At 37.3% G+C, this 24,645-nt stretch overlaps 1 protein-coding gene across 1 annotated transcript; it reads left to right on the forward strand.

The window, feature by feature from the left end:
- Positions 1-3,497: 3,497 nt before the first annotated feature.
- Positions 3,498-19,888, forward strand: maneal (mannosidase endo-alpha like). The gene is made up of 4 exons (XM_079828508.1): positions 3,498-4,673; positions 4,838-4,947; positions 12,802-12,878; positions 16,861-19,888. Exons 1-4 carry the CDS (start codon positions 4,169-4,171, stop codon positions 17,495-17,497), a joined length of 1,329 nt encoding a protein of 442 aa, XP_079684634.1. The 5' UTR covers positions 3,498-4,168; the 3' UTR covers positions 17,498-19,888.
- The last annotated feature ends 4,757 nt before the right edge of the window (positions 19,889-24,645 follow it).

Below are 24,645 nucleotides of genomic sequence, written 5' to 3' on the forward strand. Positions count from 1 at the left end.
CAGATAAATATTTTTTATATAATGTTACTGATAATGTCCTCTGAGCAGACCTGACTGACCTTTAGTCAAAACACTAAAGTATAGATTTTCATATTATATTTATAGCCTCTGCAATATTATTGTACAACATAAAAAAAAGAAAAAAAAAGAATGACCATGTTTGAAGATGATTTTCATTGTCATTTACTCTCAAAAACAGCAACATGTGAAGGTATCAATATTTTGGAACTGTACTAATAAGCAAATGTTAACTGGATTTAAAACTGCTGTAATATTCAACACCGATGATTCTTCATGTCCAACCAAACAACTATATGTATTTAATATAATGTTTAAAGAAAGAGAAACTGATTAGTTAAATCCACATCTAACATTAACAATGTAATATTTTAGATACAAAGCTTAACTTACCAATAATGAGCAGCCCTACAGCAATATGGTTTTCATTTCTGCGTTTATCATGTTCCCCTTGGACAGAACAGGTGTGTATAAGGGCATCTTCAGACAGTGTCTGTGTGTGGCATTCAGCCTCTTGAACCGTTCACAGAGCGTTTGGAAACAGACTGTACCATCTTCAGCACAAAGAGGGGGAGGACAGGATCTAATCAGATTGGTTTATTTGCTCAGTGCTCCACCTTCATGAGTAAAATGAAAATGGTACACATCAAAATGTGCTATATTTTGAGTTTATTGCCTCAACAAGAGTTCCACCCTTGACATTATAATGTAGTGGTTTTGTAAATATGATCATGATAAATAATTATACTACCATAATACAATCTTTGAGATGACCATACCAAAATAAATCCAACAGTTAATTTTGTCTATCATTTAAAGCTACTACTTAAGTTTTTTTTTTCTTTTTTTTCATAAAAATAAATTAGTATTTGACTAACAAATGTGCTAGTTATGTTAGCACATGCATGCTAGCTATTGCCAGTTAGCTGTTATATTTAGTGGATTAAAATAAGTTCACAATCCTCATAAACATGCCTACTCAATTTGATTTGTCTTGGTTACAACATATTTTTTGTTTGTTTGTTTGTTTATCAATTTATAAGGGGGGGGGGGGGTAAGTACATCATAGTTTAGAGTATTTTAATGTGAGTTTACACAGATTAATCATAATGGCTATGGGACATTTCATAAGCTTTGTTATTATATCAATTATATACATTGTTATTATTCCGGAATGACCATAAGATGTTTCCAGTAATGGAAATTGGGTTTAACTATTTTTTTTTTTAAATGATTTAATATATGCATGTACAAACAAACAAAACAAATGCATGGACTAATGCATGCCATTTAAAATTATGTCCATGTTTTCTTTGAGTTTCACAACTCACCTAGGTAGTAGGGTAGGTTGTAACACCAACACTTGATTCATTTACACCATTTTGGTTTAAAGGGATAGTCCACCAAATAAATTACAATTCTGTCATTAATTACTCACCCTCATATCTTTCTAAACCCATTGGACGTTCATCTTCGGAACACAAATTAAGATATTTTTAATGAAACCTGAAAGCTTCTGTCCCTCCATTGGCAGCTACGCAACTACCACTTTGATGCTTCAAAAAGTTCATAAAGAGATCATAAAGCTAGTCCGACTCCATATGAATTGAGCGGTTATGTCCAAAAAGGCACACTTTATGATTGACAGATTGAATGTAGGCTTTTATTTACATATAAACATTCATCAACTCACACATCATTTGTGGTAAACGGAAGCTCAAGCATGTTCGCTTGACTTGCAAGAACCATTGAGGTTCATTCTCGTGTGTTACGCAGCACGTTTGTTCTAGCGCATCAAGTGGGTTCGGTTGAGCTTTTGTTTATTCGCTGATCAATGTTTATATGAAAAAGAAACCTAAATTAAATCTGTTCATCATATAAAGCTATATTCAGAAAGATCTTCTGATCTTTCATTGAACTATCCCTTTAAGCAGTATATATTATATACTATGTATGTATGTATAGGCTATATTTCAAAACAACAACAACAATTTGTGACCATTGTTAAACATTTTTTTAAATAGTTAGGCTAACTATCCAGTAACATTTCTAAAACACTCATTAGGAGTGCCGATTCAGTGCTGCTAGTTTAATAGCCATATTTATGAATCCTAACAGCCAATTCTCGCATTATGAGGTTCTACAACAGGGGTCTCCAAACTCAGTCCTGGAGGAGGGCCTCTTACAAAGCCCTAGTTAGACAATGATTAGCTGGTTCAGGTGTGTTTAATTGGGGTTGGAGCTAAACTCTGCAGGACAGCGGCCCTCCAGGACTGAGTTTGGAGACCCCTGTTCTACAATATTGCATAAAGACTTACCTGTCTATAGTCAGAATGTATTTAAAGACAGCTGATTCAATCGAAGATGTAGTCCTGAACAGTCTTTGTTCCTAACATTGCCAAACAGATTTGTTTTGCAAACGGATGTTTTTGTAATAACCATATTTTTGGTAATTCATGTAAAATGTCAATATAAAGTGTCAATACCTTTTAGAGCAAACAATGAATGAAATGAATTTTGCGCCATCTAGTGTTTTAATGACAGTTATTGTTTTCTTTTCTCGCATTAAATGTTGCCCAGATTAGAGATAGCCTTTTTGTGATCTCATTTATGTTTTAAATATGGCATTTGAAGACACGGACCTCATAACCATATTTGACAGACGGGCTGGACCTTCTAATGACTAAACTGCATTAAACGTGCATTATAGGCTACTGCACTAGATGTCGTCGCAGTACATATTAAATGAACTCAAATGGAAGGAAGTGCTTGATGGTTTGAAAACAACAAATTATTGCGCTGATGGATGAGTGCGAATCAGTTGTTGCGGAAGGGTAGGGGCCTATATTTTAAATGTGATGATAACGTGACTGAGGGGGCGGTGATTTCGCTATATGGGGGCGGGGCTGTGGGCGTGGGGGAGGACGTCTGACAGAAATATTCATGGCTCTTTTCTGCCATTGACTGCAATAGACTGGTGGAAGTTCCATGGCACCTACCGAGAAGATATAGGGTGGGGGGTGGGGGGGGGGGGGGGGTACTAAAATCAAGTAATTCTCATAATTTGTCAATGTTTAATTTATATTATTCCCCCCAGTTGTTTCTTTTGTTGTTCTTCTTGTTGTTGTTTGTATTATGTTATTATTTTATTAGCCTACTTGTGAATTGTTTTTGAGCATTAATAATAAAAAAATGGCATTCCGTTTCAAATAATGTTTGAAAATAGTAGGTAGTATTTATTATGAAACAAGTTTCCTTTCAAGATTTGACTAAAAAAGCAAGATGATAATATGTATTACACAGATGATAGCTACAATTAAACATAAAGAGGTAACAACAGTACTGTTTCAAATGCATATCATATTGCTTATTGTTTTACATACTACATACTAAAAATAGTAGGCCTATGCCGTTTTCAGTATATAGGCTACTGCTCAGTATGCAGTAAGCATCATGCCATTGTGAACACAGTCTGTGTCCTTGCTTGAGCATGCGTGCATGGTGACAAACCCACAAGACTCCACCTTCCAGTAGCGAGAGATGATTTATCATGAGCACAGTGGCGACAAACGCTCAGAAATCAGCCGATGCTTTCACAAAGTGCAACTGATGTGAAAGTGTTTTATACCGCGCAGAAGGATTACAATAAAGATCCAGGAGAGAGAAGACAGCGTTCAGTTTGCGAGTTGGAAGCAAATAGGCTACATGATTGCATGGAAGCTTTTGCGTCGAGTTTTAACGGGCGTGTGCGACTTTAACAAAAAGAAAAAAACAATGCGTTGTGCATTGTTGATTTAGTAACATGGCGAGTGCTTTTAGGTTACTACTATGCCGTAATAAATAATGTGGGCTGGTTGGCTTGTTAGCTAATGTTAGCTTAATATCATCGTTGCATGTTCAGAAATTAATCAAAGCATCCTAGCTATTTTTCCCCCAAATCTTTATAATTTGTTAATGTAACAAAGATAATGGCTTCTTGGCGCGGGCAAAGCAAAGCGACCAACCCGGAGTGCCAAGTGCAAGTCTGAGACGGCGGGCAAACTGGAATTGGAGGTGGAACACAATCTACAATTTTGCAACCTACTTTTGGAGGCCTCGACCATATTAACCTCTTTCTGAACTGCCTTCTCTAGCACCACGGACAGCGATCATGAACAGATTACGCAAGAAAGCGTGCGTGGCTCTTTTATTGTTCACTTTGTTCATTTTTGGTACTATGATGGGCCTACGAACCCTCAAACCCACTGATGGTTTCTCGGATCTTGCTCCAGGGATGGAATTGATGCCTTTGGTTGGAGAGCGAATGGACCAGAGACCCAATAATGTAGTTGAATCAGCAGGTCAAAATGTTGGTGGGGGAAGTGACACCAAGATAGTGTTCTCCAACTCTGGTCCTGACCACAGCATATTCTATGACATTCACATCTTCTATTATTTATGGTATGGCTCGCCACAGATGGACGGTAGTTATTTACACTGGGACCATGTACTGGTACCACACTGGGACCCCAAAATAGCTGCCAGTCACCCGAAAGGACAACACAATCCTCCAGATGACATTGCGTCCAGTTATTACCCCGACCTGGGTCCATACAGCTCCAGAGATCCAGATGTCATTGAATCCCACATGGCGCAAATCGAAGCTGCGGCTGCAGGTTTTAAGGCCAAGATACAATTTGCTGAATGATAATATTTAACATTTATAATATTTGTTTTTCTTTGGCTATTATAGTACAATGTAGATGGTCGTTCCTCTTTAAAACATTAAAAGAGACGTAATGTTGCTTGTAGAGCAATGCATTTCCACTTTTGATGCCAGGTGTGGTGGTCCTGTCCTGGTACCCGCCTGATGTGGCAGATGAACATGGCAAACCCTCAGAGGATCTAGTGCCAGCTGTAATGGACGCTGCCCATAGACACAGTATCAAGGTAACTGGTGAGAGATCCATAAAACTTATCTGCTTACACAAACATTTTGTTTATGAATTTTTATTCTGATGCATTTGCACTGTCAAAATTTTTTTTTTGACAACTTTGTACCTTATCTACCCCTAAAAGGTTCAGATTACTACCTTAGAGCAGGTGTTCCTAAACATTTTTGTCAGCTGGAACCCCTTTGATGTAAAATATTTACTTAAATTTCAGATTTCAAGTTATATTTTCAGTAATTCAACAACACATTTGCATGTTCACGGTTCTCTGGTGTCAGTTAATGGCCCCATAACGTGCAAGTAAACAGAAAAAAAAAGTAATTTTTCATATTGCAACTGCTGAGACATCCAGACACAAAGAACAAAGACTACTGTTAATTAAAATACTTTAAAGGGCGTTCATACTTGGTTTACAAGAACCAACTAATAGCCTACTACGAGTTACAATACAAATAAAAATAGATATAATTTTTTACTAGTGGGTGCAGGACACTATAGTTTATTTATGTAAGTGAGGATTAGCAAAATAAAATCAACTGTGACATATTATACCACAAAATTCTTCATACAGTAGACTACCAGTAAAATGTATAAAAATTTGGGACCAAAATTATTCACTTGACCTGACCATGTTTTGCTTAAGTGTTTTTTCTTTCATTTCTAATGCAAACTTTTACACCACAGACTGAACAAAATGAAGTATTGCTTGGTAATTGGTTGACCTAAATTGGCATTATCTTATTGTGTACTTACATTTAACAGCTGACAGCTGATTGGTTAATTGTAATCCATTACATACCTTTCTATCAAAGCTATCTGACATTATCAAGATGAATTTGTTTTGACAAAGTTTAACTCTTGTTAAATTCTTGTCATATTTTATTACCATTTTCTAAACTATAGCGAATAAACTGTAATAATTTGAGGAAGTGATGAAGGTGTCTGAATACATTTTGGTTTGACTCTATTTTAAACTGCAGCCTCTGATTAATCACAATTTGATAAGATAGATTGCAGGTAGGTTTCTTATAAAGTTCCCTCATGAAACCCTGCCTTAAAGTAGTTGCCTTAAAGTATTACTTTAAACCTATGAGCCTTTAGGATCAAACTTGTCTCTTTAAGGGTACTTTCTTGTGAAGGCCTCTTTCCCTTCCCTTCCCCCTATACAGATAAAAACACATATGTACACATATACGTATCCAAACGCACTTGCTATAGGCTGAAAACGCAATGCTTGCGTACATGCCGTCACCGTTTTCACGGAATCGCCTTTTTGTGGGTTGCAAGGGGAGTTTCAAAACTTTTTCAAAACAACAGTTCACGGTTTGCGTTCTCCGGCCACCAAATGCTGTTGCCGTGCGGCTGGGGTCCGGAACGCATTGGGGGTTTTATGTTTTAATTGAGGATGGTGTTGTTTAAATGGCACAAAATTTAATAACTAATCAGTTTTCACAACAGAAATTAATCACAACTTTTCTTAAAAAACTAAATGAATTTCCTATCATCACTGTAAAGCTGCTTTGAAGCAATCTGTGTTGCAAAATGACTATATAAATGCACCAGTAACAAGCTCCATATTTTGGAGTGCATTATTCCAAAGAAATGAAATGTTGCTCCACATCTGAAAGTACTTTCTTTTTCGACTTGTGTTGCCTAGGCCAGAAATCATGTTATCCACTAGCTATGTAGGCATTATTTAAATGAATAGATTGTAATTGTGTAATCCGCTTAAAGGGATAGTTCACCAAAATTATCCCATGATTTACTCACCCTCAAGTCATCCTAGGTGTATATGACATTCTTCATTCAGACGAATACAATCGGAGTTATATAAAAAAAACTTCCAAGCTTTATAATGGCAATGAATGGGTAGTTCTGTTTTGAAGTCCATAAAAGTGCATCCATCCATTATAATGGATCCACATGGCTCCGGGGGGTTAATAAATGCTTTCAGAAGCGAAGCGATGCGTTTGTGTAAGAAAAATATCCATATTTTAAACTTTACAAACTGTAATCTCTAACTTCTGCTAATTGTCATATGCGCGTTTACGAGAGACTGGTGTTTCAACGTAGGACGCTCCGGTGAGAATATGCTAGTTCTCGCTAGAACCAAGTTTTGTTTTGCTCTATCCTCTGCACTTCCGTGTTCATCGCGAAACTTATGCTACGCCTGCGTCCTACGTCATATGCTGGAACGCCAGTCTCTTGTGAATGCGTGTACGGCAGTTAGCGGAAGTTAGAGATTACAGTTTGTAAAGTTTTAAATATGGATATTTTTCCTACACAAACGCATCGATTCGCTTCAGAAGGCCTTTATTAACCCCCCGGAGCCGTGTGGAGCACTTTTATAATGGATGGATGTACTTTTATGGACTTTAAAACAGAAACAGCCATTCACTGCCCTTGGAAGAGCCAGGACATTTGTTTAATATAACTCTGATTGTATTCGTCTGAAAGAATGGGCTAATTTAAATTTTGGGGTAAACTATCTCTTTAAGGTTACTTTTGTAATGCAGGCTTTCTAAAATCTTACCAATAGTTAAAACAGCAATGTTATAAGTTAAGGCAATAATAGCAAATATCAATAGATTTGAAACTAGAAGGACAGAAAAAGAAGTGTTATAATTGCTAGTCAATATGTGACTCTGAAGGGTGAACATGACTTCCACCTATTAGAAGACTTCTTATAAAGATCTTTCCACTGTTCTGTATTGCAGTTTTCACATTATAACACCCATATGACATGTATAAAGGTCAGGAGATAAGCGTGATATTATATATATCATTTTGTATCTTATCAGTGTTCTTATAAAAAGAGTAAATCTGATTTTACATATGTAATTCCTTAAAAAGAGCTATGAGGTACTGTAAAAAGTAGGTATATAGGCACTAAAAAGCTTTTCGATTTTGTTGCAACATCTGAATAATTTTTGTGGATGAGACATTTATTATAATTTCTTGAGCTTGCCACTGGTTGCATACTTCTCTGTCTTTACTGCCTACAGTTGTGTTCAACATTTATGCCTGATGAGCTGTTTAGAGCTGTTTCTGACTGCCTTTTTGTCAGTCATGTTTTGTAATCCCCTGGTGTGAAAAGAAGCAAGTCTTGTAACACCATGTCTGTGATTTACTGTATACTCATGTCGGTGTCCTTCTTGCTTGGTGATTTTGCAGGTAATTCTGTCCCAGTGTGGTCAGTGTATGAGTTGTGTTTTCCCGTGGCATAGAATTGTTGAATTTTAGCCGTAAAATTGGGAGAAGAAAAACATTGGCTATTTTATTTTTAAAACTGCGTCATCCTTGTGTCCTTTATCTGTACAGCAATGTGCAAGACATCAAGCTGTTTCCCAAAGACCTTGAATTCTGCACCTGCTCAACTGTTCTGTTTTTGGGTAAACAAAGCGTAGCATTCTGTTGTGCAGATGCAGTTTTAAGTCTTGAAATACACAAGGGCCTGTATTGCAAGGCAATTGCAAAATCTTTGAACAAAATATTTGAATTTGTTTGGAAACAGAATGCAGTACCAGTCATTTGTACTCATTCATAATTGCTCCCAGTGGCTATAGAGGCTGTTTGAGCAGTGGGGTGGAATGAAGCGTATCTCTTCACTGCATGTGCTTCGTTGCCCATCAGAATTGACAATGCTGGAGTCTAGGCTTTATGTCTGATCACAATCCTCACCACCACACTGATGTCTGAGCTCTTCTACAGTCCCTGGTGCTGTCCTTTTAGTGAGGTCCTTTCTTTAAAAATGCAATAATTCGATTTTTCATTTGTTGATAATGTGAATCAACACATAAAAGTGTTTTATTAACATCGTTAACATGCTCTTTTTAAAAAATGTATTTGAGCTCCACTTGTAGCTGCACATCTGTGCCGGGCCATTCTGGACATTTCAACACTTTCGCTCTCAAATGCTACAACTTATCATGCAGTTTTTCACCCACAAAGAATCCACAATTTGAGCTAGATTGGAAATAATATATATTTTCTTTGTAGTTATCCATAGCCAACACTCATTTTAGTTCTTTAAGAACTTTAGTACTAAGTTTGAGGCCCAATTCAAAGAAAGTTAGCGTTACTGTATTAAGGACTAATAATTACTATATATTACTATAATAGGATTAATATCTTAATATCTTATCCAGTTTATCTTGCTGTCAAACAGTTAGATGTAAGGGCACAGCAATGCTTACAGGCTGAGTGAGTGGGCTGACATTACTGTAGTGCTAAAACAACAACCACTGTATCTAGCATGCTCAAGGCCATGCCTCATTCTGTATAGACACATTCAGCCATTGAAATGAAACCAGATTTATGAGTACTTGTTTTTCTGAGTATGTTTTTGGGCCCTATTTTAACGATCTAAGCGCATGGTCTAAAATCATGGCGCAAGTGCACTTAGAATCCACTTTTCTAGTTTAACGATGGGAAAAATGGTCTGCGTGCCCAGCACATGGTCTAAAAGGGTTGTCCCTATCCTCTTAATGAGTAATGGATGTGTTTTGGGCGTAACGTGCAATATTTATTTACATGCTGGAATTTAGACACCCTCAACCTGACTCAAACTATTGGCACGATTGGTCAAATAATTAGCCAATTTTATTCGTCATTACTTGCAAATAGGTAGGCTAATTCTGATACATGCAATGACTACCCATTATGACATGTAGGCATTTTTATATTTATGTACACAATAATAATCTTTTACATTTTAATATTCCTTTAATTTTTCACATTTGAGCTTGCTAGTGTTTGCATAAGTCGTCTGTCTTTACTGCATATATGCGCGTATTACTACTGTGTTCTTTAAATAACAAAAAAATGATTGCGCCATTGACTTTAGACCAGGTTTTTGTTGGTCAATGGTGCAGTCAATTTCAGTTTCCTCAAAATAGCAACGCTCCAAAAATGCACCTGAACACATCTCGTTTTAAGACCAGCACACTCATGGGCGCACAAATGGGCGCATTTGCTATTTAAACAATGTGGCGCAGGACGTGAAAATGATAACTGCGTCGGGCTGAATCTAGCAAAAAACACTTGTGTTGCGTCTTGCGCCGGGTGTATGATAGGGCCCTTTATCTTTCCAACCATCAAAAAAAATTATAATTATGCATCGTATGCATCATGGTGAGTTGTCATGAAGTAAATGGAGTCCTTAAGAAACAGGAGAACATTGCAACACTTTAGGCGTTGAGCACCTATGATTTGAATTATCAGCAACCTCCTTTCCAAGACTGTTGTAGTGGAACAGTTATACTGTAGATGTTCACTTCCAAATTGTCTGATGTCAAACTATCCATGGCAGACTGAGCTGTGTCGCGAAATGCAAGTTGCCATGGAAACTGCTTATGAAGACCTTCCAGATTGGCGGTGTGGAAAAATGGTGGGTGTTTGTGCTTGGCTTTTCTCTTTCAAGGCTCTGAGGGTTTTGCAGTTCAATCAGCCATGTTCTTGTCGCTGTCACTGAAGTGGAGAGGGTCTGTCTCCTTGAACATGACGCGTCTGTGTCTTAAGTTACCATGTTTCTGGGACTTTTAGAAATCATCTGTCAGCCACCTTAGGAAGGTGTTGCTGTAGTATAGAGCAATATGTTCATTATCTCTGATACACATGTAATGCATTTTTCGGCTAATAATTGTAAACTTGTAACTGGATAATTTATGCATTTGTCAGACATTTTTACCTAAAGCGACTTATATTGCATTAAAGTTGCTGTATGCAAGTTTTTGACTGTACTAAAGCATAAACATACCATAATATGTTTGCAGATATTTAGGAAACTCGTTCACATACTCGTTTCTCTGAAAAAAAAAGGTGTCAAAGCCAGTTATTTTACTTTGAAATGTGTGTTCTGTGTCGGAATGTCTGTTTTTGTTTTGGTCTGTGCGATACCGCACGTTGTTTATTTCCCCAATTGTATTTTGCCACCACAGATTTGACAGATTTGCCAGTTGGTGGAAAACACAGCGTTTTGCAGCCATGGAAGCCAGCAAACAAACTGGGTCAGAGGTTGCAGATTCTACTCGACCTAAAAAGCACCCATCTAAAAAATCTCTATGAATGGGAGCATATTAAAACGCAATATCAACTCATCATAAATCGATAAATCAACTTAGAGTGTGAGTCTACTCGCCTTCCATTGTCAATTGTGTCCTCAAACTGGCAACCCATGTAAACGTCGAGACTGAGGGGTGGGGGAAATATTTTGAATTTGGACTGCAGTAAGGGTTAGGGTTAGGGTTAGACACTAACCCTAACCTGGTGCTCCTCTATTACTGTCCCTGTTTTGATTTCAGCAAATCAGTTCGAGCAAACGCAGACAAGGTGATTAATATTCATGAACCCAGCAGCTCATCAATCCTTAGTACGTTGCATGTTGTTATTAGTAGTAGAATTAGTAGTAGTAGTATTAGTAGTAGAATTAGTAGTAGTAGTATTATCGTATTAATAATTATTACTATTATAATTTTTAACAGAAACACTGAATGACCAATAATATCTTAAGCACCACCACCAGTAATCAGCATGAGAGGTTCAGGATCTTCAGGATATATATATATACATACTGTCAAACGATTAATCGATATATATAAAAGTTTATTTATATAATATATATGTGTCGCATGTCTGTCTTGTCTGTCTTGTCCTGTGCAGCACATGTGGTGGTTTTGTCATGTTTTGGTGTGATGTCATGTCTCTGGTCCCTTGTCACCCCGCCCTTCTTATCTCATTATTGGTTAATTTGCCCCACCTGTTCTCCCTCATTTCTTGCCTGAATTGTCACCCTTTATAGTCTCCTTGTGTCTGCAGTGTTGTGTTGGATCGTTGTTTGATGTCGTCTGCTCCCTGTTGTACTACTTGTTTCCTGCTCCTGGTGTTTATGTATTTCTAGTTTTATTTCCCCCCTCATGATTTCCCCCCCCATTATTTTTGTTTGTTTTATTTTATTGTTTAATAAATCCTAAGTTCCTCTTGCATTTGAGTCCTCGCTCCTTTTCCTTTGTACCCCATCCTAACAATATGTGTGTGTACTGTGTATAATTATGTATATTTGAATACACACATGTATATATTTAAGAAATATTTGCATGTATATACTGTATATATATTTATATAATTTATATTATATATAAAAATTTATATATAAATATAAAAAACATTTCTTAAATATAGACATGCATGTGTGTGTATTTATATACGCATAATAATTATACACAGTACACACACACACACATATTATGTAAACAAACTTTTATTTTAGATGTGGTTAATCGCAATTAATCGTTTTGACAGCACTAATATAAATAAAATAGTATGGCGAGTAAACTAAAAAAATCACTAGCCAATGGGGATTATGTTGCCAAGGTGTGCGTAGAGTGTTGTAACAGGACTTATAACATGTATACAGATATATGCACATAATTCTCCCATTATATTGCGGAGCAGAGGCGTCAGAAGGCAATACTATGCAGGTCACTGCTTATGACAATAACCTTTTTTTCAGGTTTCTGATTAGACAACATGGCTCGCCACCTGTTGGTTTGGCATGCTCTTCACAGCGCCTCATAGCATCTTTTTGTGTTTTCATGTGTACAGAGGTTTATTTAAACCGTGCTTGTGTGGACAATATATTTTTTTTTTTTTAAACGGAGGAAAAACTCTGTTTATAAAAATACCTGTGTACATGTGGACTAGGCCTAATGTCCAAATACTTTTTTGTTGCATTTCACTGTATCTAGATATTTATCAGTTTAGTACAGGCAGATGTAGGCTGTATGTTTGAATGACACATTTAAAAGAACTGATATAGATACTGTTAGTGATTCTTTTCTCCAATTCTTTACAGGTTGCGTTTCACCTGCAGCCCTACAAAGGCCGGACAGACCTCAGTGTGCATGACAACATCAAATACATCATTGACAAGTAGGTTGCACCTCCACAATACATTCAATACTAAAGTTCAGAGAGTTCTTGTCTGCTAACCTGAAGGTCTAGCCCCTCTGCATTCTGAAGAGCTGCTTTGAACTTTGAGATGAGGATGGAATTTAATCCAGCCTGGCAAAAAGAAAGAGTGGTGTTTTAAAAATAGAGGACTTTTTTCCATTAACCATTCATGAAACAGAACGTATAGCATTACCTGATGCTATTGCGGCTAACCCACTTATGTTCAAGAGCCTGTAACAATGGTTGCAGTCTGTAAATCTATAGTACTATAATGATCTACTGACTGTAAAATGCTCTTTTTGTTTCTTTTTTTAGTGAACACATTACAAAGTTGTTTATTCATGAATTGTTCTCCTCTAGCAACAGGAATACTTCAGAAAGAAAAACATGATCTAAAACTGATCTAGGTAAAGTGTAGGTTTACATGGTCTGAGTATCAGGTAATACAGACAGCTGTACTGCTGTGGAAAGAGGCTCACTTTCAGAACAAGGACACATAACATCCCAGCAAGCTCAAAACCTTTTTAGAGCACTGTACACTGTTGTATTTTGTTTGTAGTTAGGTTTTTGCATTTATATATATATTTAAAATGTTCCATGTAAAAATAAAAAGATACACACATAAAAATATAATTTAATAACATAACCAACACATGATGTGCAGTTTTAAGTATTTGGATTACCAAAAATGATCATTACCAAACTGCATTTTTGAGAAAACATACATTTTACAAATTAATTTTTCTAGAAGAAAATTGAAAGGATTGTTAAAAGACTTCTGTAAATATTGTAGTTTTCCTGACAAATGTTTCAAGCGTTTAGGAAAAACCAGCATGCACATTTATACATCTATATATATATATATATATATATTAGGGGTGTAACGGTTCGCGTATTCGTACCGAACGGTTCACGGGGTGAGTTCCAAATGGAATCAGTATTCCCTATTTGATCATCCCTATGTGAGCAGGACACGCGTGTGCCATGCCGTATGTAGCAGTTTGGAATGCACTTGGCAAAGGGAGCGGAGTAATTTCCTCATTATCTTCAGCTGGGATTTTCCTGTGACAACGCAGCACCGGCATAAATAAATATATAATTCATATTTTTAAGAGTTATATTACTTTTTATATACAGCAGCCTATTACAAAACATATTTTTATAAACTCTTTAAAATAAAAAAATATTTTTATTTGCAACAGTTAGGCTAAAAAAAAGAAAAGAATTATGCAGATTAGTGATGCACCGAAATGAAAATTCTGGACCGAAACCGAAAATTTAGTATGCACTTGGCCGAAAACCGAAACTGAAGCCGAAAATGTTTGAAGATAATGAGGAAATTACGCCGCTCCCTTTGCCAAGTGCATTCCAAACTGCTACATACGGCACGGCACACGCGTGTCCTGCTCACATAGGGATGATCAAATAGGGAATACTGATTCCATTTGGAACTCACCCCGTGAACCGTTCGGTATGAATACGCGAACCGTTACACCCCTAATATATATATATATATATATATATATACACAGTGACGAAAATAAGTATTTGAACACCCTGCTATTTTGCAAGTTCTCCCACTTAGAAATCATGGAGGGGTCTGAAATTGTCATCGTAGGTTAAGAAATTGTCCACTGTGAGAGACATAATCAAAAAAAGAAAATCCAGAAATCACAATGTATGATTTTTTTAACTATTTATTTGTATGATACAGCTGCAAATAAGTATTTGAACACCTGAGAAAATCAAAGTTAATATTTGGTACAGTAGCCTTTGTTTGCAATTACAGAGGTCAAACGTTTCCTGTAGTTTTTCACCAGGTTTGCACACACTGCAGGAGGGATTTTGGCCCACTCCTCCACACAGATCTTCTCTAGATCAGTCAGGTTTCTGGCCTGTCGCTGAGAAATAAGGAGTTTGAGCTCCTGCCAAAGATTCTCTATTGGGTTTAGGTCTGGAGACTGGCTAGGCCACACCAGAACCTTGATATGCTTCTTACAGAGCCACTCCTTGGTTATCCTGGCTGTGTGCTTCGGGTCATTGTCATGTTGGAAGACCCAGCCTCGACCCATTTTCAATGCTCTAACTGAGGGAAGGAGGTTGTTCCCCAAAATCTCGCAATACATGGCCCCGGTCATCCTCTCCTTAATACAGTGCAGTCGCCCTGTCCCATGTGCAGAAAAACACCCCCAAAGCATGATGCTACCACCCCCATGCTTCACAGTAGGGATGGTGTTTTCTCCCATGACTCCTCTGGATCATCCAAATGGTCATTGGCAAACTTAAGACGGGCCTGGACATGTGCTGGTTTAAGCAGGGGAACCTTCCGTGCCATGCATGATTTCAAACCATGACGTCTTAGTGTATTACCAACAGTAACCTTGGAAACGGTGGTCCCAGCTCTTTTCAGGTCATTGACCAGCTCCTCCCGTGTAGTTCTGGGCTGATTTCTCGCCTTTCTTATGATCATTGAGACCCCACGAGGTGAGATCTTGCATGGAGCCCCAGTCCGAGGGAGATTGACAGTCATGTTTAGCTTCTTCCATTTTCTAATGATTGCTCCAACAGTGGACCTTTTTTCACCAAGCTGCTTGGCAATTTCCCCGTAGCCCTTTCCAGCCTTGTGGAGGTGTACAATTTTGTCTCTAGTGTCTTTGGACAGCTCTTTGGTCTTGGCCATGTTAGTAGTTGGATTCTTACTGATTGTAAGGGGTGGACAGGTGTCTTTATGCAGCTAACGACCTCATACAGGTGCATCTAATGTAGGATAATTAATGGAGTGGAGGTGGACATTTTAAAGGCAGACTAACAGGTCTTTGAGGGTCAGAATTCTAGCTGATAGACAGGTGTTCAAATACTTATTTGCAGCTGTATCATACAAATAAATAGTTAAAAAATCATACATTGTGATTTCTGGATTTTTTTTAGATTATGTCTCTCACAGTGGACATGCACCTACGATGACAATTTCAGACCCCTCCATGATTTCTAAGTGGGAGAACTTGCAAAATAGCAGGGTGTTCAAATACTTATTTTCCTCACTGTATATATATATATATATATAAATATAAATTACAACAACATTAGTTAATGCATTAACTAACAATGAGCAAGATATTTGTTACAGTATTTATTAATCTTTGTTAACATTAGTTAATAAAAATACTGTTTATTAAATAACTATTTATTAATTCATGTTCGCTTATGTCCATTTAAATTAATATTAAAATCAACTTACCAGTGAACAACTTTTGATTTAAAAAATGTACAAGTAAATATTTAAATTAACATTTAACTAAGGATAAAGGGATAGTTCACCCAAAAAATAAAATTATTTTATCATTTACTCCCCCTCATACCGTTCCAAACCTGTATGACTTTCTTTCGTCTGTGGAAAATAAAAGAAGATATTTTGAGAGACGCCTTAGTGTTTTTTTCCCCATATTGTGGTAGTCAATGTTAACCAAAACTGTTTGGTTACCAGAATACCACAGAAGAATTAAATGGGTAACGCTTTACAATAAGACTCAATTCATTAACATTGGTTAATACATTAGGTATCATGAACTAACAATTAAAACCATTTAAGTACTACAACAACATAAATCTAATTATATTATGTAGTAATATTAATTCATAATATTCACAGTTAATTCATGTATTCACACAGTTAATTCATGTATTCACAATATGTCAGTGTACTTGCATATGCAAAAAAAAAAAAAAAGGAAATTAAAATGTTGTGTTCATTATTAGTTCATGATACCTAATACATCATGGTAATAAATTGAGCTTTTTTAGTGTTACCAATAAATGTAATATTTTATGTAAAAATATGTATTATAAATAAATACAGTGTGTCTATGTACTATACTATTACAATATTACAACTATGATACATGCTTAGCTCTTAAATGAGTTCAGTATAAATAAACACCTCACTCCTGTAATCTTTTTACAGATATGGGAATCATGGGGCTTTCTACAGGTTTAAGTCCAGCACTGGGAAGGTTCTTCCACTCTTTTATGTGTACGACTCCTACCTTATGTCACCTGAGGCCTGGGCTGAGCTGCTAACCGCCAGAGGGTCTCACAGTCTCCGAGGAACTCCTTATGATGGCATCTTCATTGCCCTCATTGTGGAAGAGCGCCACAAGCAAGACATCCAGGCTGGAGGTTTTGACGGCATGTACACCTACTTTGCCTCTAATGGCTTTTCCTTTGGATCTTCTCACCAGAACTGGAAAGCAATCAAAGCTTTCTGCGACAAAAACAACTTGCTGTTTGTACCTAGTGCTGGACCTGGTTATATAGACACCGCCGTCCGGCCGTGGAACAACCACAACACACGCAACAGAGTAAATGGACGATATTACGAGACTTCTTTGCAGGCAGCAATATCAATAAGGCCTGATATCATCACAGTAACGTCATTTAATGAGTGGCATGAAGGAACTCAGATTGAGAGGGCCGTGCCTAAGAAGACTGTGGCCCGTCTGTATTTGGACTACAAACCCCATCAGCCAGACCACTACCTGGAGCTCACCAGGAAGTGGGCGGAACATTTCAGTAAAGAGAAAGAGCAGTGGCTTATGTGATTTGACCTCGTAACTTCTTACCATTGTTGAGTTTTGTGTTTAGATTGTTTTAACACTGACATTAGCCGTGTTTCCACCGCAGGAACTTTCCCCAGGATCTAGGGATTTTGGGGTGGTACTCTGCGTGTTCCGACCGCAGGAACCAGGGTCTAAATGAAGTTCCTGGGAAAATATTTCCCCCCTCAAATCGGCCCTGCTTGCAAGGTAGTACTTTTTCAAAGTTCAAGAACTTTCGGGGCTGGGACTTTGACACTGAACATACTGATTGGTTGACTCCACGCAGCATTTTATTTCAATCAAAATTTCTGTTGCGGTGCGTGCAGTAAGAGTTGTTTGCTATTCAAATCAACAATGAAGTTTAAAAAATACGACCGATGGACTGACAACGAGTTTCAGGCTTTATTAAGCTTATATATGGAGGACGAAAGTCATGTGCATTCCTACGTCAATGGACTAATCTTCGTGGTACTTTAGACCATGATGGAAACGCAGACAGCAACAGGTCTGGGGGTAAAAAAGTTCCTGGGACAAATCGTTCTGTGTAATTTCGGTGGAAACAGGGCTATTGTTAATTATGATCCTTCAATTTATGCATACATTTTAAAGGCAGCTAAATAGCAAGGTCAAGCCACCTTCTCTCCCACATTCAGTTCATTGATAAACGATTGATTTACTGTCAATTTTCTTGCTGGCAGATGTTTCAATGCAAGTATTTACAAGTACAGGTCACCGGAAATTGAAAATTCTGTCATCCTTCATTTGGTGGAAGCTACCCATTAGCCATCACCTGCCATATCTTCATCATGAGGTTGGCCCGCAAGCCACTAGGGGCCTGTTCAGACCTGGTCACTTTGTCGGTTTTTACTGATCGTTTTGTTAAAACTCATCCATTTACACTTGATCACATAAATGTGGCGGAATATAAATCCGATCTTGAATTCCCGTACTATATGCATGTTCACATCAATGAAAGCAACAGATATGAGGTACAATTTATTTATCATCAGTTAATTTCAGTCAAATATCGCTGCATCAGTAAAGCAACATCAGCATTGGTATGATAATTTAGTCTTTAGACTTTTAATGAAGATGATTGTGTGTTGAGCTTCAAGATGAGCTTTCAGTTTCATTAGCAACAGTTTGTGCGTCAGCTTGCTGAAGAGATGGGTTACTTATCTGCGGTGGGCCATATCTGAGTCCAGCACCGCCGCTCCCACCGCACGCATCACACATCAAGTGCTGAGGTGGGCACCACAAGAAAATGCTCTCGATGTTTAAAGTTGTGTAGTGTGAACTAGGCTTTAGACCTGTTCAGTTACATCTGGAATGAGTCTCAAACCACCTCCTAAATCCGTTTCAAATGCATTTCTGAGAGCATTTACACCTGGTCTTTTCATTATTGGATAGCTGTCCAATCAGAAAACACATGAAGTGACCAGGTGTAAACAGGCCCTAAATGAGTCCATCCTACAGTATTTTGCTGAACTCATTTACAATTTGGGAATATGATCTACAGTGACTAATATGGGTCACCTAGTCTTGCTTAACAGTTTTACAGCTGAAGGATCATTTGCTCATCACTTCAAATCTGAATGACTTTAATTTATTTCCTGGAACTGAAAAGGAAATGTTTTGAGGAATGTTTGCTAGGTTTTTTTTTTTTTTTTTCCAATTATAACAAAAGTGAAAAGTGAGTACTGTCCAAAAATGCAAGTTGTGATTTGCAGAAAACACCTGTGCATCTCTCCAATCTCATTCACGCAAGCACATATTCATACATGGGGCATCATTAACAGCCCAAGACACTTGAGAAGCAAAACTGTTTGCCATCACAGACTTCAAACCTGGCTCGAAGCGTCTTTGTGCCATATTTGTATGGACATGAATGCAAATGAGATTTCAGAGCTGCAATTAACATAGACGTTCAGCAAATAACGTGTTCTGAACACAAAGCTAGTGCACAATTTGTATGGTTTGCTTTAATAGTTTTATTTTGTCATTTTTGGAGCTCAGCAGCATCCATCCTCATTCCCTATCATTGTATGGAGAAGGGAAGTGTGTGCTATATTCCTGTATTCTGTATTCCACAAAAAAAGAAAAGAAAAGAATACTGTTTGAAATTACATGGTGCTGAGTGAATTTGCAGTTTTAGCTATTCCTATAATATTCGGCCTTGAATTTGTGAATTTGACTTCTGCTAGCAGCAACAGTGTGGCCTCAGTATTTAAAGACTGTACCTTAATGTGTGTTTGGATGACATTTAAAAAGGGTTGGTGGTTGTGGTCATGGTTTGTTGGGATAATGGCTGGGTTAAGTTCTGTAAATCCTATTAATTATGCATATTGTAATCCACATTTAATATTAAACAATGAAAGAAAATTATTTTGCCATAATGCTGTATGATACAGACTAAGAAATTGAACAGAATGCATTGGTGTTTAACAATTCTTATGTAAATTGTCACATTCAAGCCAGTGTCTCCATTTAAATAATAGTTGAAGAGTGTCCTTCTTTACTCTGAATAAAGTCATAAAATGCATCAGTAATTACTCAATTACCTAGTCACTCTTAAAGGACTACTAGTGATCTGGACCATTATTTTAAAGTGAAAAAACATATTTTTCACTTTAAAATAATGATCCAGATCACTAGTTGTTCCTGCATAGTGCGGTAACCCTTGAGTAGTGATGCATTTTATGAATTTATTCAGAGTAAAAAAGATGATTGATTACGTCTCAGACAAAATAATGTTTATAATTTATCAGTTAGTTAATTGTTATTAATGAGGCTAATCTCATTCAGTAAGTATCAAATACTTAACAAGGTACTATCTCCTAAATTTGATAATACTTACTGATTAGTTAGTAGTAGTAGCTGAAGTGTTAGTAGACTACTCCTCATTAGTCTTGCATTACTTCCTGCCTAGTTAACTATTAATGACAGACCATTATTCTAAAGTGTTACCCTTTATACAACTAGAGGACTGTGTTGACATGTATGATGAATGATGTTTCGTTTCTGGACAGATTTTAGCTCCATGTTGCTTTATGTTGAGCTAATGTTAGCCAGTGCTGTTACAGCAGTTTATGGATGTCAGCCCTGCACAAAACAACACTTAAAACAGACACATACTTCAACGGTGTTGCATAACCAGAGGACAAATTGCACTGCACTTTACACAATCAGCACTGTGCTAAAATAGTCACAGAAGAAGAAAAAAACAGACTTTTATATCAAAAGAGAACAATGAAATTGTTACACAATGTGCATTTATTCTGCAGGCAGTGGCCAGATAGTTGATATTAAAATACTTTCTTGTATTCTAGTTTAAAATTTCAAGTTGACTATTGATACAGGCCGGTGGAAGGTGGCTGCAATTAAAGGTAGGGTTGGTAAGATTTGGTTAAACTGTTTTTCCAAATTTGTTTAAACTTTCTTTATATATCAATTCATAATTAAAATGTAAGTACTCTGAAAAAGAAAGTATAAAAATTGAGTGTCTGTAGACCACTCACGACTGTTTTAAAGACAGCTCATTATTTCCATTCATTATTAATATTTCCAAAGCCACGCCCCCAAAACACATGAACGCGCTACGCCGCTGAAAGACATTATTTACCTGAGACGAGCGGAGAAGAAGTGCATGTAGTGACATCATGTCAGAATCACATGTAATAAAAAATCTAACTTTATCATTATGAATATAAACAAATAAGATGTCTTTTAGTACTCACTATCAAGCTAGAATAACGATACTGGTAAAGTTTAAAATACACACACAGATACAAGATAAAGACATCAGTAAACATAGGTAGAGAATATAAAAACAAACCAAGGGCCGAAATAAACGTGCAGGTAAAGTTCCCGGTGAACATGGTAAAAGAGTTTAGACAGAGGGTAGAAGCTAAAGCCATCTTAGTTCTAAAAAAAGTTCCTGGATGCGGTGTACTAGCTTTAACACATGCATTTTGTTATCTAAAGTGACATTTTGCGAAATTCAACACGACAGCGATCAACTTGAGCTAAGCATATTGAGTATTTATCATCTCTACTAATGGCTCGCTAAGTGTATAACATTGTAACTTTATGCTAAGTGATGTTATGTTAGCTATATTAGGCAGCTACGTGTGCTAGTGATACATACTTCATGAAAACATAAACCAAAAAAATGTATAATCAGAATGAAAGATTACCTGTCCAGCAGAAAATACAGCCTCTTGAACTCCTCAAATCAAACGGGTGCGGCAGGGTTGCCAGGTTTTCACAACAAAATCGCATTTGGGGGGTAAAATATGTGTCTTTTTGGTAGGGCTGCCTGCTAAAATTCGCAAATCCTGGGGCAAAATAACACATAATTGGGGTCGCTTCAACCCGCGGACATGAAAAACAGCCCGCGGCAACAGTGTTGAAGTAGCCCGACTTGGCAACACTGGGGTGCGCGCATGTGGGCAGATCCTGTAGCAAAAGGGGTGGTAGCCATGGTAGAGAGAGAGAGTGACAGTCGCCCAAGCCAATCACTTGTTTCGTCCCAGACGAAAATAATGAGCCTGTGTTTATTGCAGATTAAAAAGTCTAGAGTCACTTGAATTTTATACTCTCTTTTTCAGAGTACTTACATTTTAATTATGTATTGACATATATAAAGAAAGTTTAAACAAATTTGGACAAAAGTGTTTTAGATCATTCTTACCTACCCTACCTTTAAGCAGAGATAAGGATACCGCAAAAGTCTTTACTGAATAAAACAAAAACAGTGTAAATATCTGTACAGGTGATGAAATATGAGAACTAAACAAGAGACAGGTGAAACTAATTGGTAACCATGGAAACAAACAAAGACATCAAGAAAAGCCTGTAGAGCAGAGATGGTCTTATTATTGAGAGATATGAGGGTCTGTGGCTCTACCATTGGATAAAGCATAACGGCTAACTGGGATGACGTGTGCCTTGATAAACAAAATATTACTGCCTTGACATCATTGCATTTCGTTCAGAGTTGAGCGACAGTCGATCACTGTTTGCGGATACCATGGAAATGAATGAGAAGTGCATCATACCTGTCACACAATTGTCAGAGTCTCCTCTTAAGAAACATATTTTTTTTTCTGTATAAACTGTAAAAATAGATCAATCCAAAAGAAATGTTTAAGAGCAAACATGTTGAAGATTAGCCAATGGGCTGTCGATTCATTAGATAAGCCATTTTCCCACAAAAGCAGTTTATTCAGCGTTGTGAAGCCTCTCCTCCATTGACATCCATCCATTAAAAAAAAAAAACGCCTCTGGTCTCCTTCCCTGTGTACTGCAGCGTTAGCAGGTGGTGCACTTTTATTTGCAAACTTGCAGGCTTGCCTTCAAGTGGCTTTGTATAAAGGCAACAATCAGTAACTAAGGAAACAGGAACAAACAAGAGACACATGAATACTGACAAATTAATGTCCAAATAAAAGTCCTTTAAACCAAACTAGTTGTGACAACCATTAAGTCATTTGTAGGTTGACTTTCTGGAAAATCTAAATGCTGTGATGCTTTAAATGCTTAGATCTGTTTAAGCAACCCAAGGTGCATTTTATTTTCATATTACATTTATAATTACAAGCAACCAACCCTTACCTTAACCTTATAGTTAGTAAATGTAGTTAATTCATATTACTCTGTACTTTAACAGTGTCACCTTAAAATAAAGTGTAACCATTAATGGTACACTACAAAAAATACACATTTCCAAAGTTTTAAGATAAAAATTATGATATAAAACAACCAATACTTTGGTTGAAGTGTACTTTGAGAGCAGCATTTATTCTGATGTTAATGCCCAGAGGCACTTGTTCCCAGTCCTATAGTTTCTAGCCCATTTGGGTGGAATGACACAATTAGTTGACTGCCTCCCACATAATCTCTTTCCTGCTCATATAACCAACTTACACCATGCATAAAATAATGTCAAACCTAATCATAATTGTGAGCAAAACTCTTGCCACGAGTGACAAGCCTGTGCTCGCAGCCTTCCATCAACAATTCTCAGTAAGACTAGAGCTGCAAAACAGCACAGGAAATAGAACACAACGTGTGACACATATAGAGAACGCTTAAAGTGGTTTGAGATGTTTTGTAATACAGCTAAAGCTTATTAAATCGAGGGGAACAAAAATACTCTAAACAAGTCACCATGAAAAAATAAATATATTTTTTCTTATGGAATATTGCAGGGCTTATTATAAATAATTTATCACATGATCACGTCATTAAAAAAAAATGTAAGTGCCCACCTAATCTTCTCATTCACCCAACATCTCTTCTCTGATGACGTGTTTACTGGTGTGAGGGCAAGACAACCTGTCACACAAATCACAGGAATAGCAAACCACAATGATTCAATCAATTCCTGATGGACAAATTCAAGTCCCGCCCTACATTTCTTCAAGAAGTTGTTTCACTCGATATACGTCACAATGGGGAAGAAAAGGTTATGATGCGTAAAAGATTCAAATCTAAAGTATTCGGTTTCAATAGTACTCGTAATGTAAAATGTACCGGAATAATACATAAATATTGCAATGTAGTGCCATTACTTTACACCCCTGCAGATGCAGTCCACACATTTGTACTGAACCAAGGACATGTTCTCAAACAAAAGGTCTTTTAAGGTATAAAATCATCTTGTTCAATAATGGACTATGAGGAAACCAGTCTGTAGTTTGCCCACCCTTTGCAGCTATAACAGCTTCAACTCTTCCAGGAAGGCTATCCACAAGGTTTATGAGTGTGTTTATGGGAATTTTTGACCATTCTTCTAGAAGCGCATTTGTGAGGTCAGGCACGAGAAGGCCTGGCTCACAGTCTTCACTCTAATTCATCCCAAAGGTGTTCTATCGGGTCTATCATCCATGTCTTAATGGACCTTGCTTTGTGCACTGGTGCACAGTCATGTTGGAACAGTTCCTTCCACTGAAACTAAGGGGCCAAGCCCAACCCCTGAAAAACAATTCCACTCCATAATCCACCCTCTACCAAACTCTACACTTGGCACAATGCAATAAAGCAAGTACCGTTCTCCTGGCAACCGCCAAACCCAGACTCGTCCATCGGATTGCCAGACAGAGAAGCGTGATTCGGTTCACCAGAGAACACGCCTTCACTGCTCTAGA

This window comes from Gobio gobio (assembly GCF_949357685.1).
Source record: "Gobio gobio genome assembly, chromosome: 11".
NCBI classification, from domain to species: Eukaryota; Metazoa; Chordata; class Actinopteri; order Cypriniformes; family Gobionidae; genus Gobio; species Gobio gobio.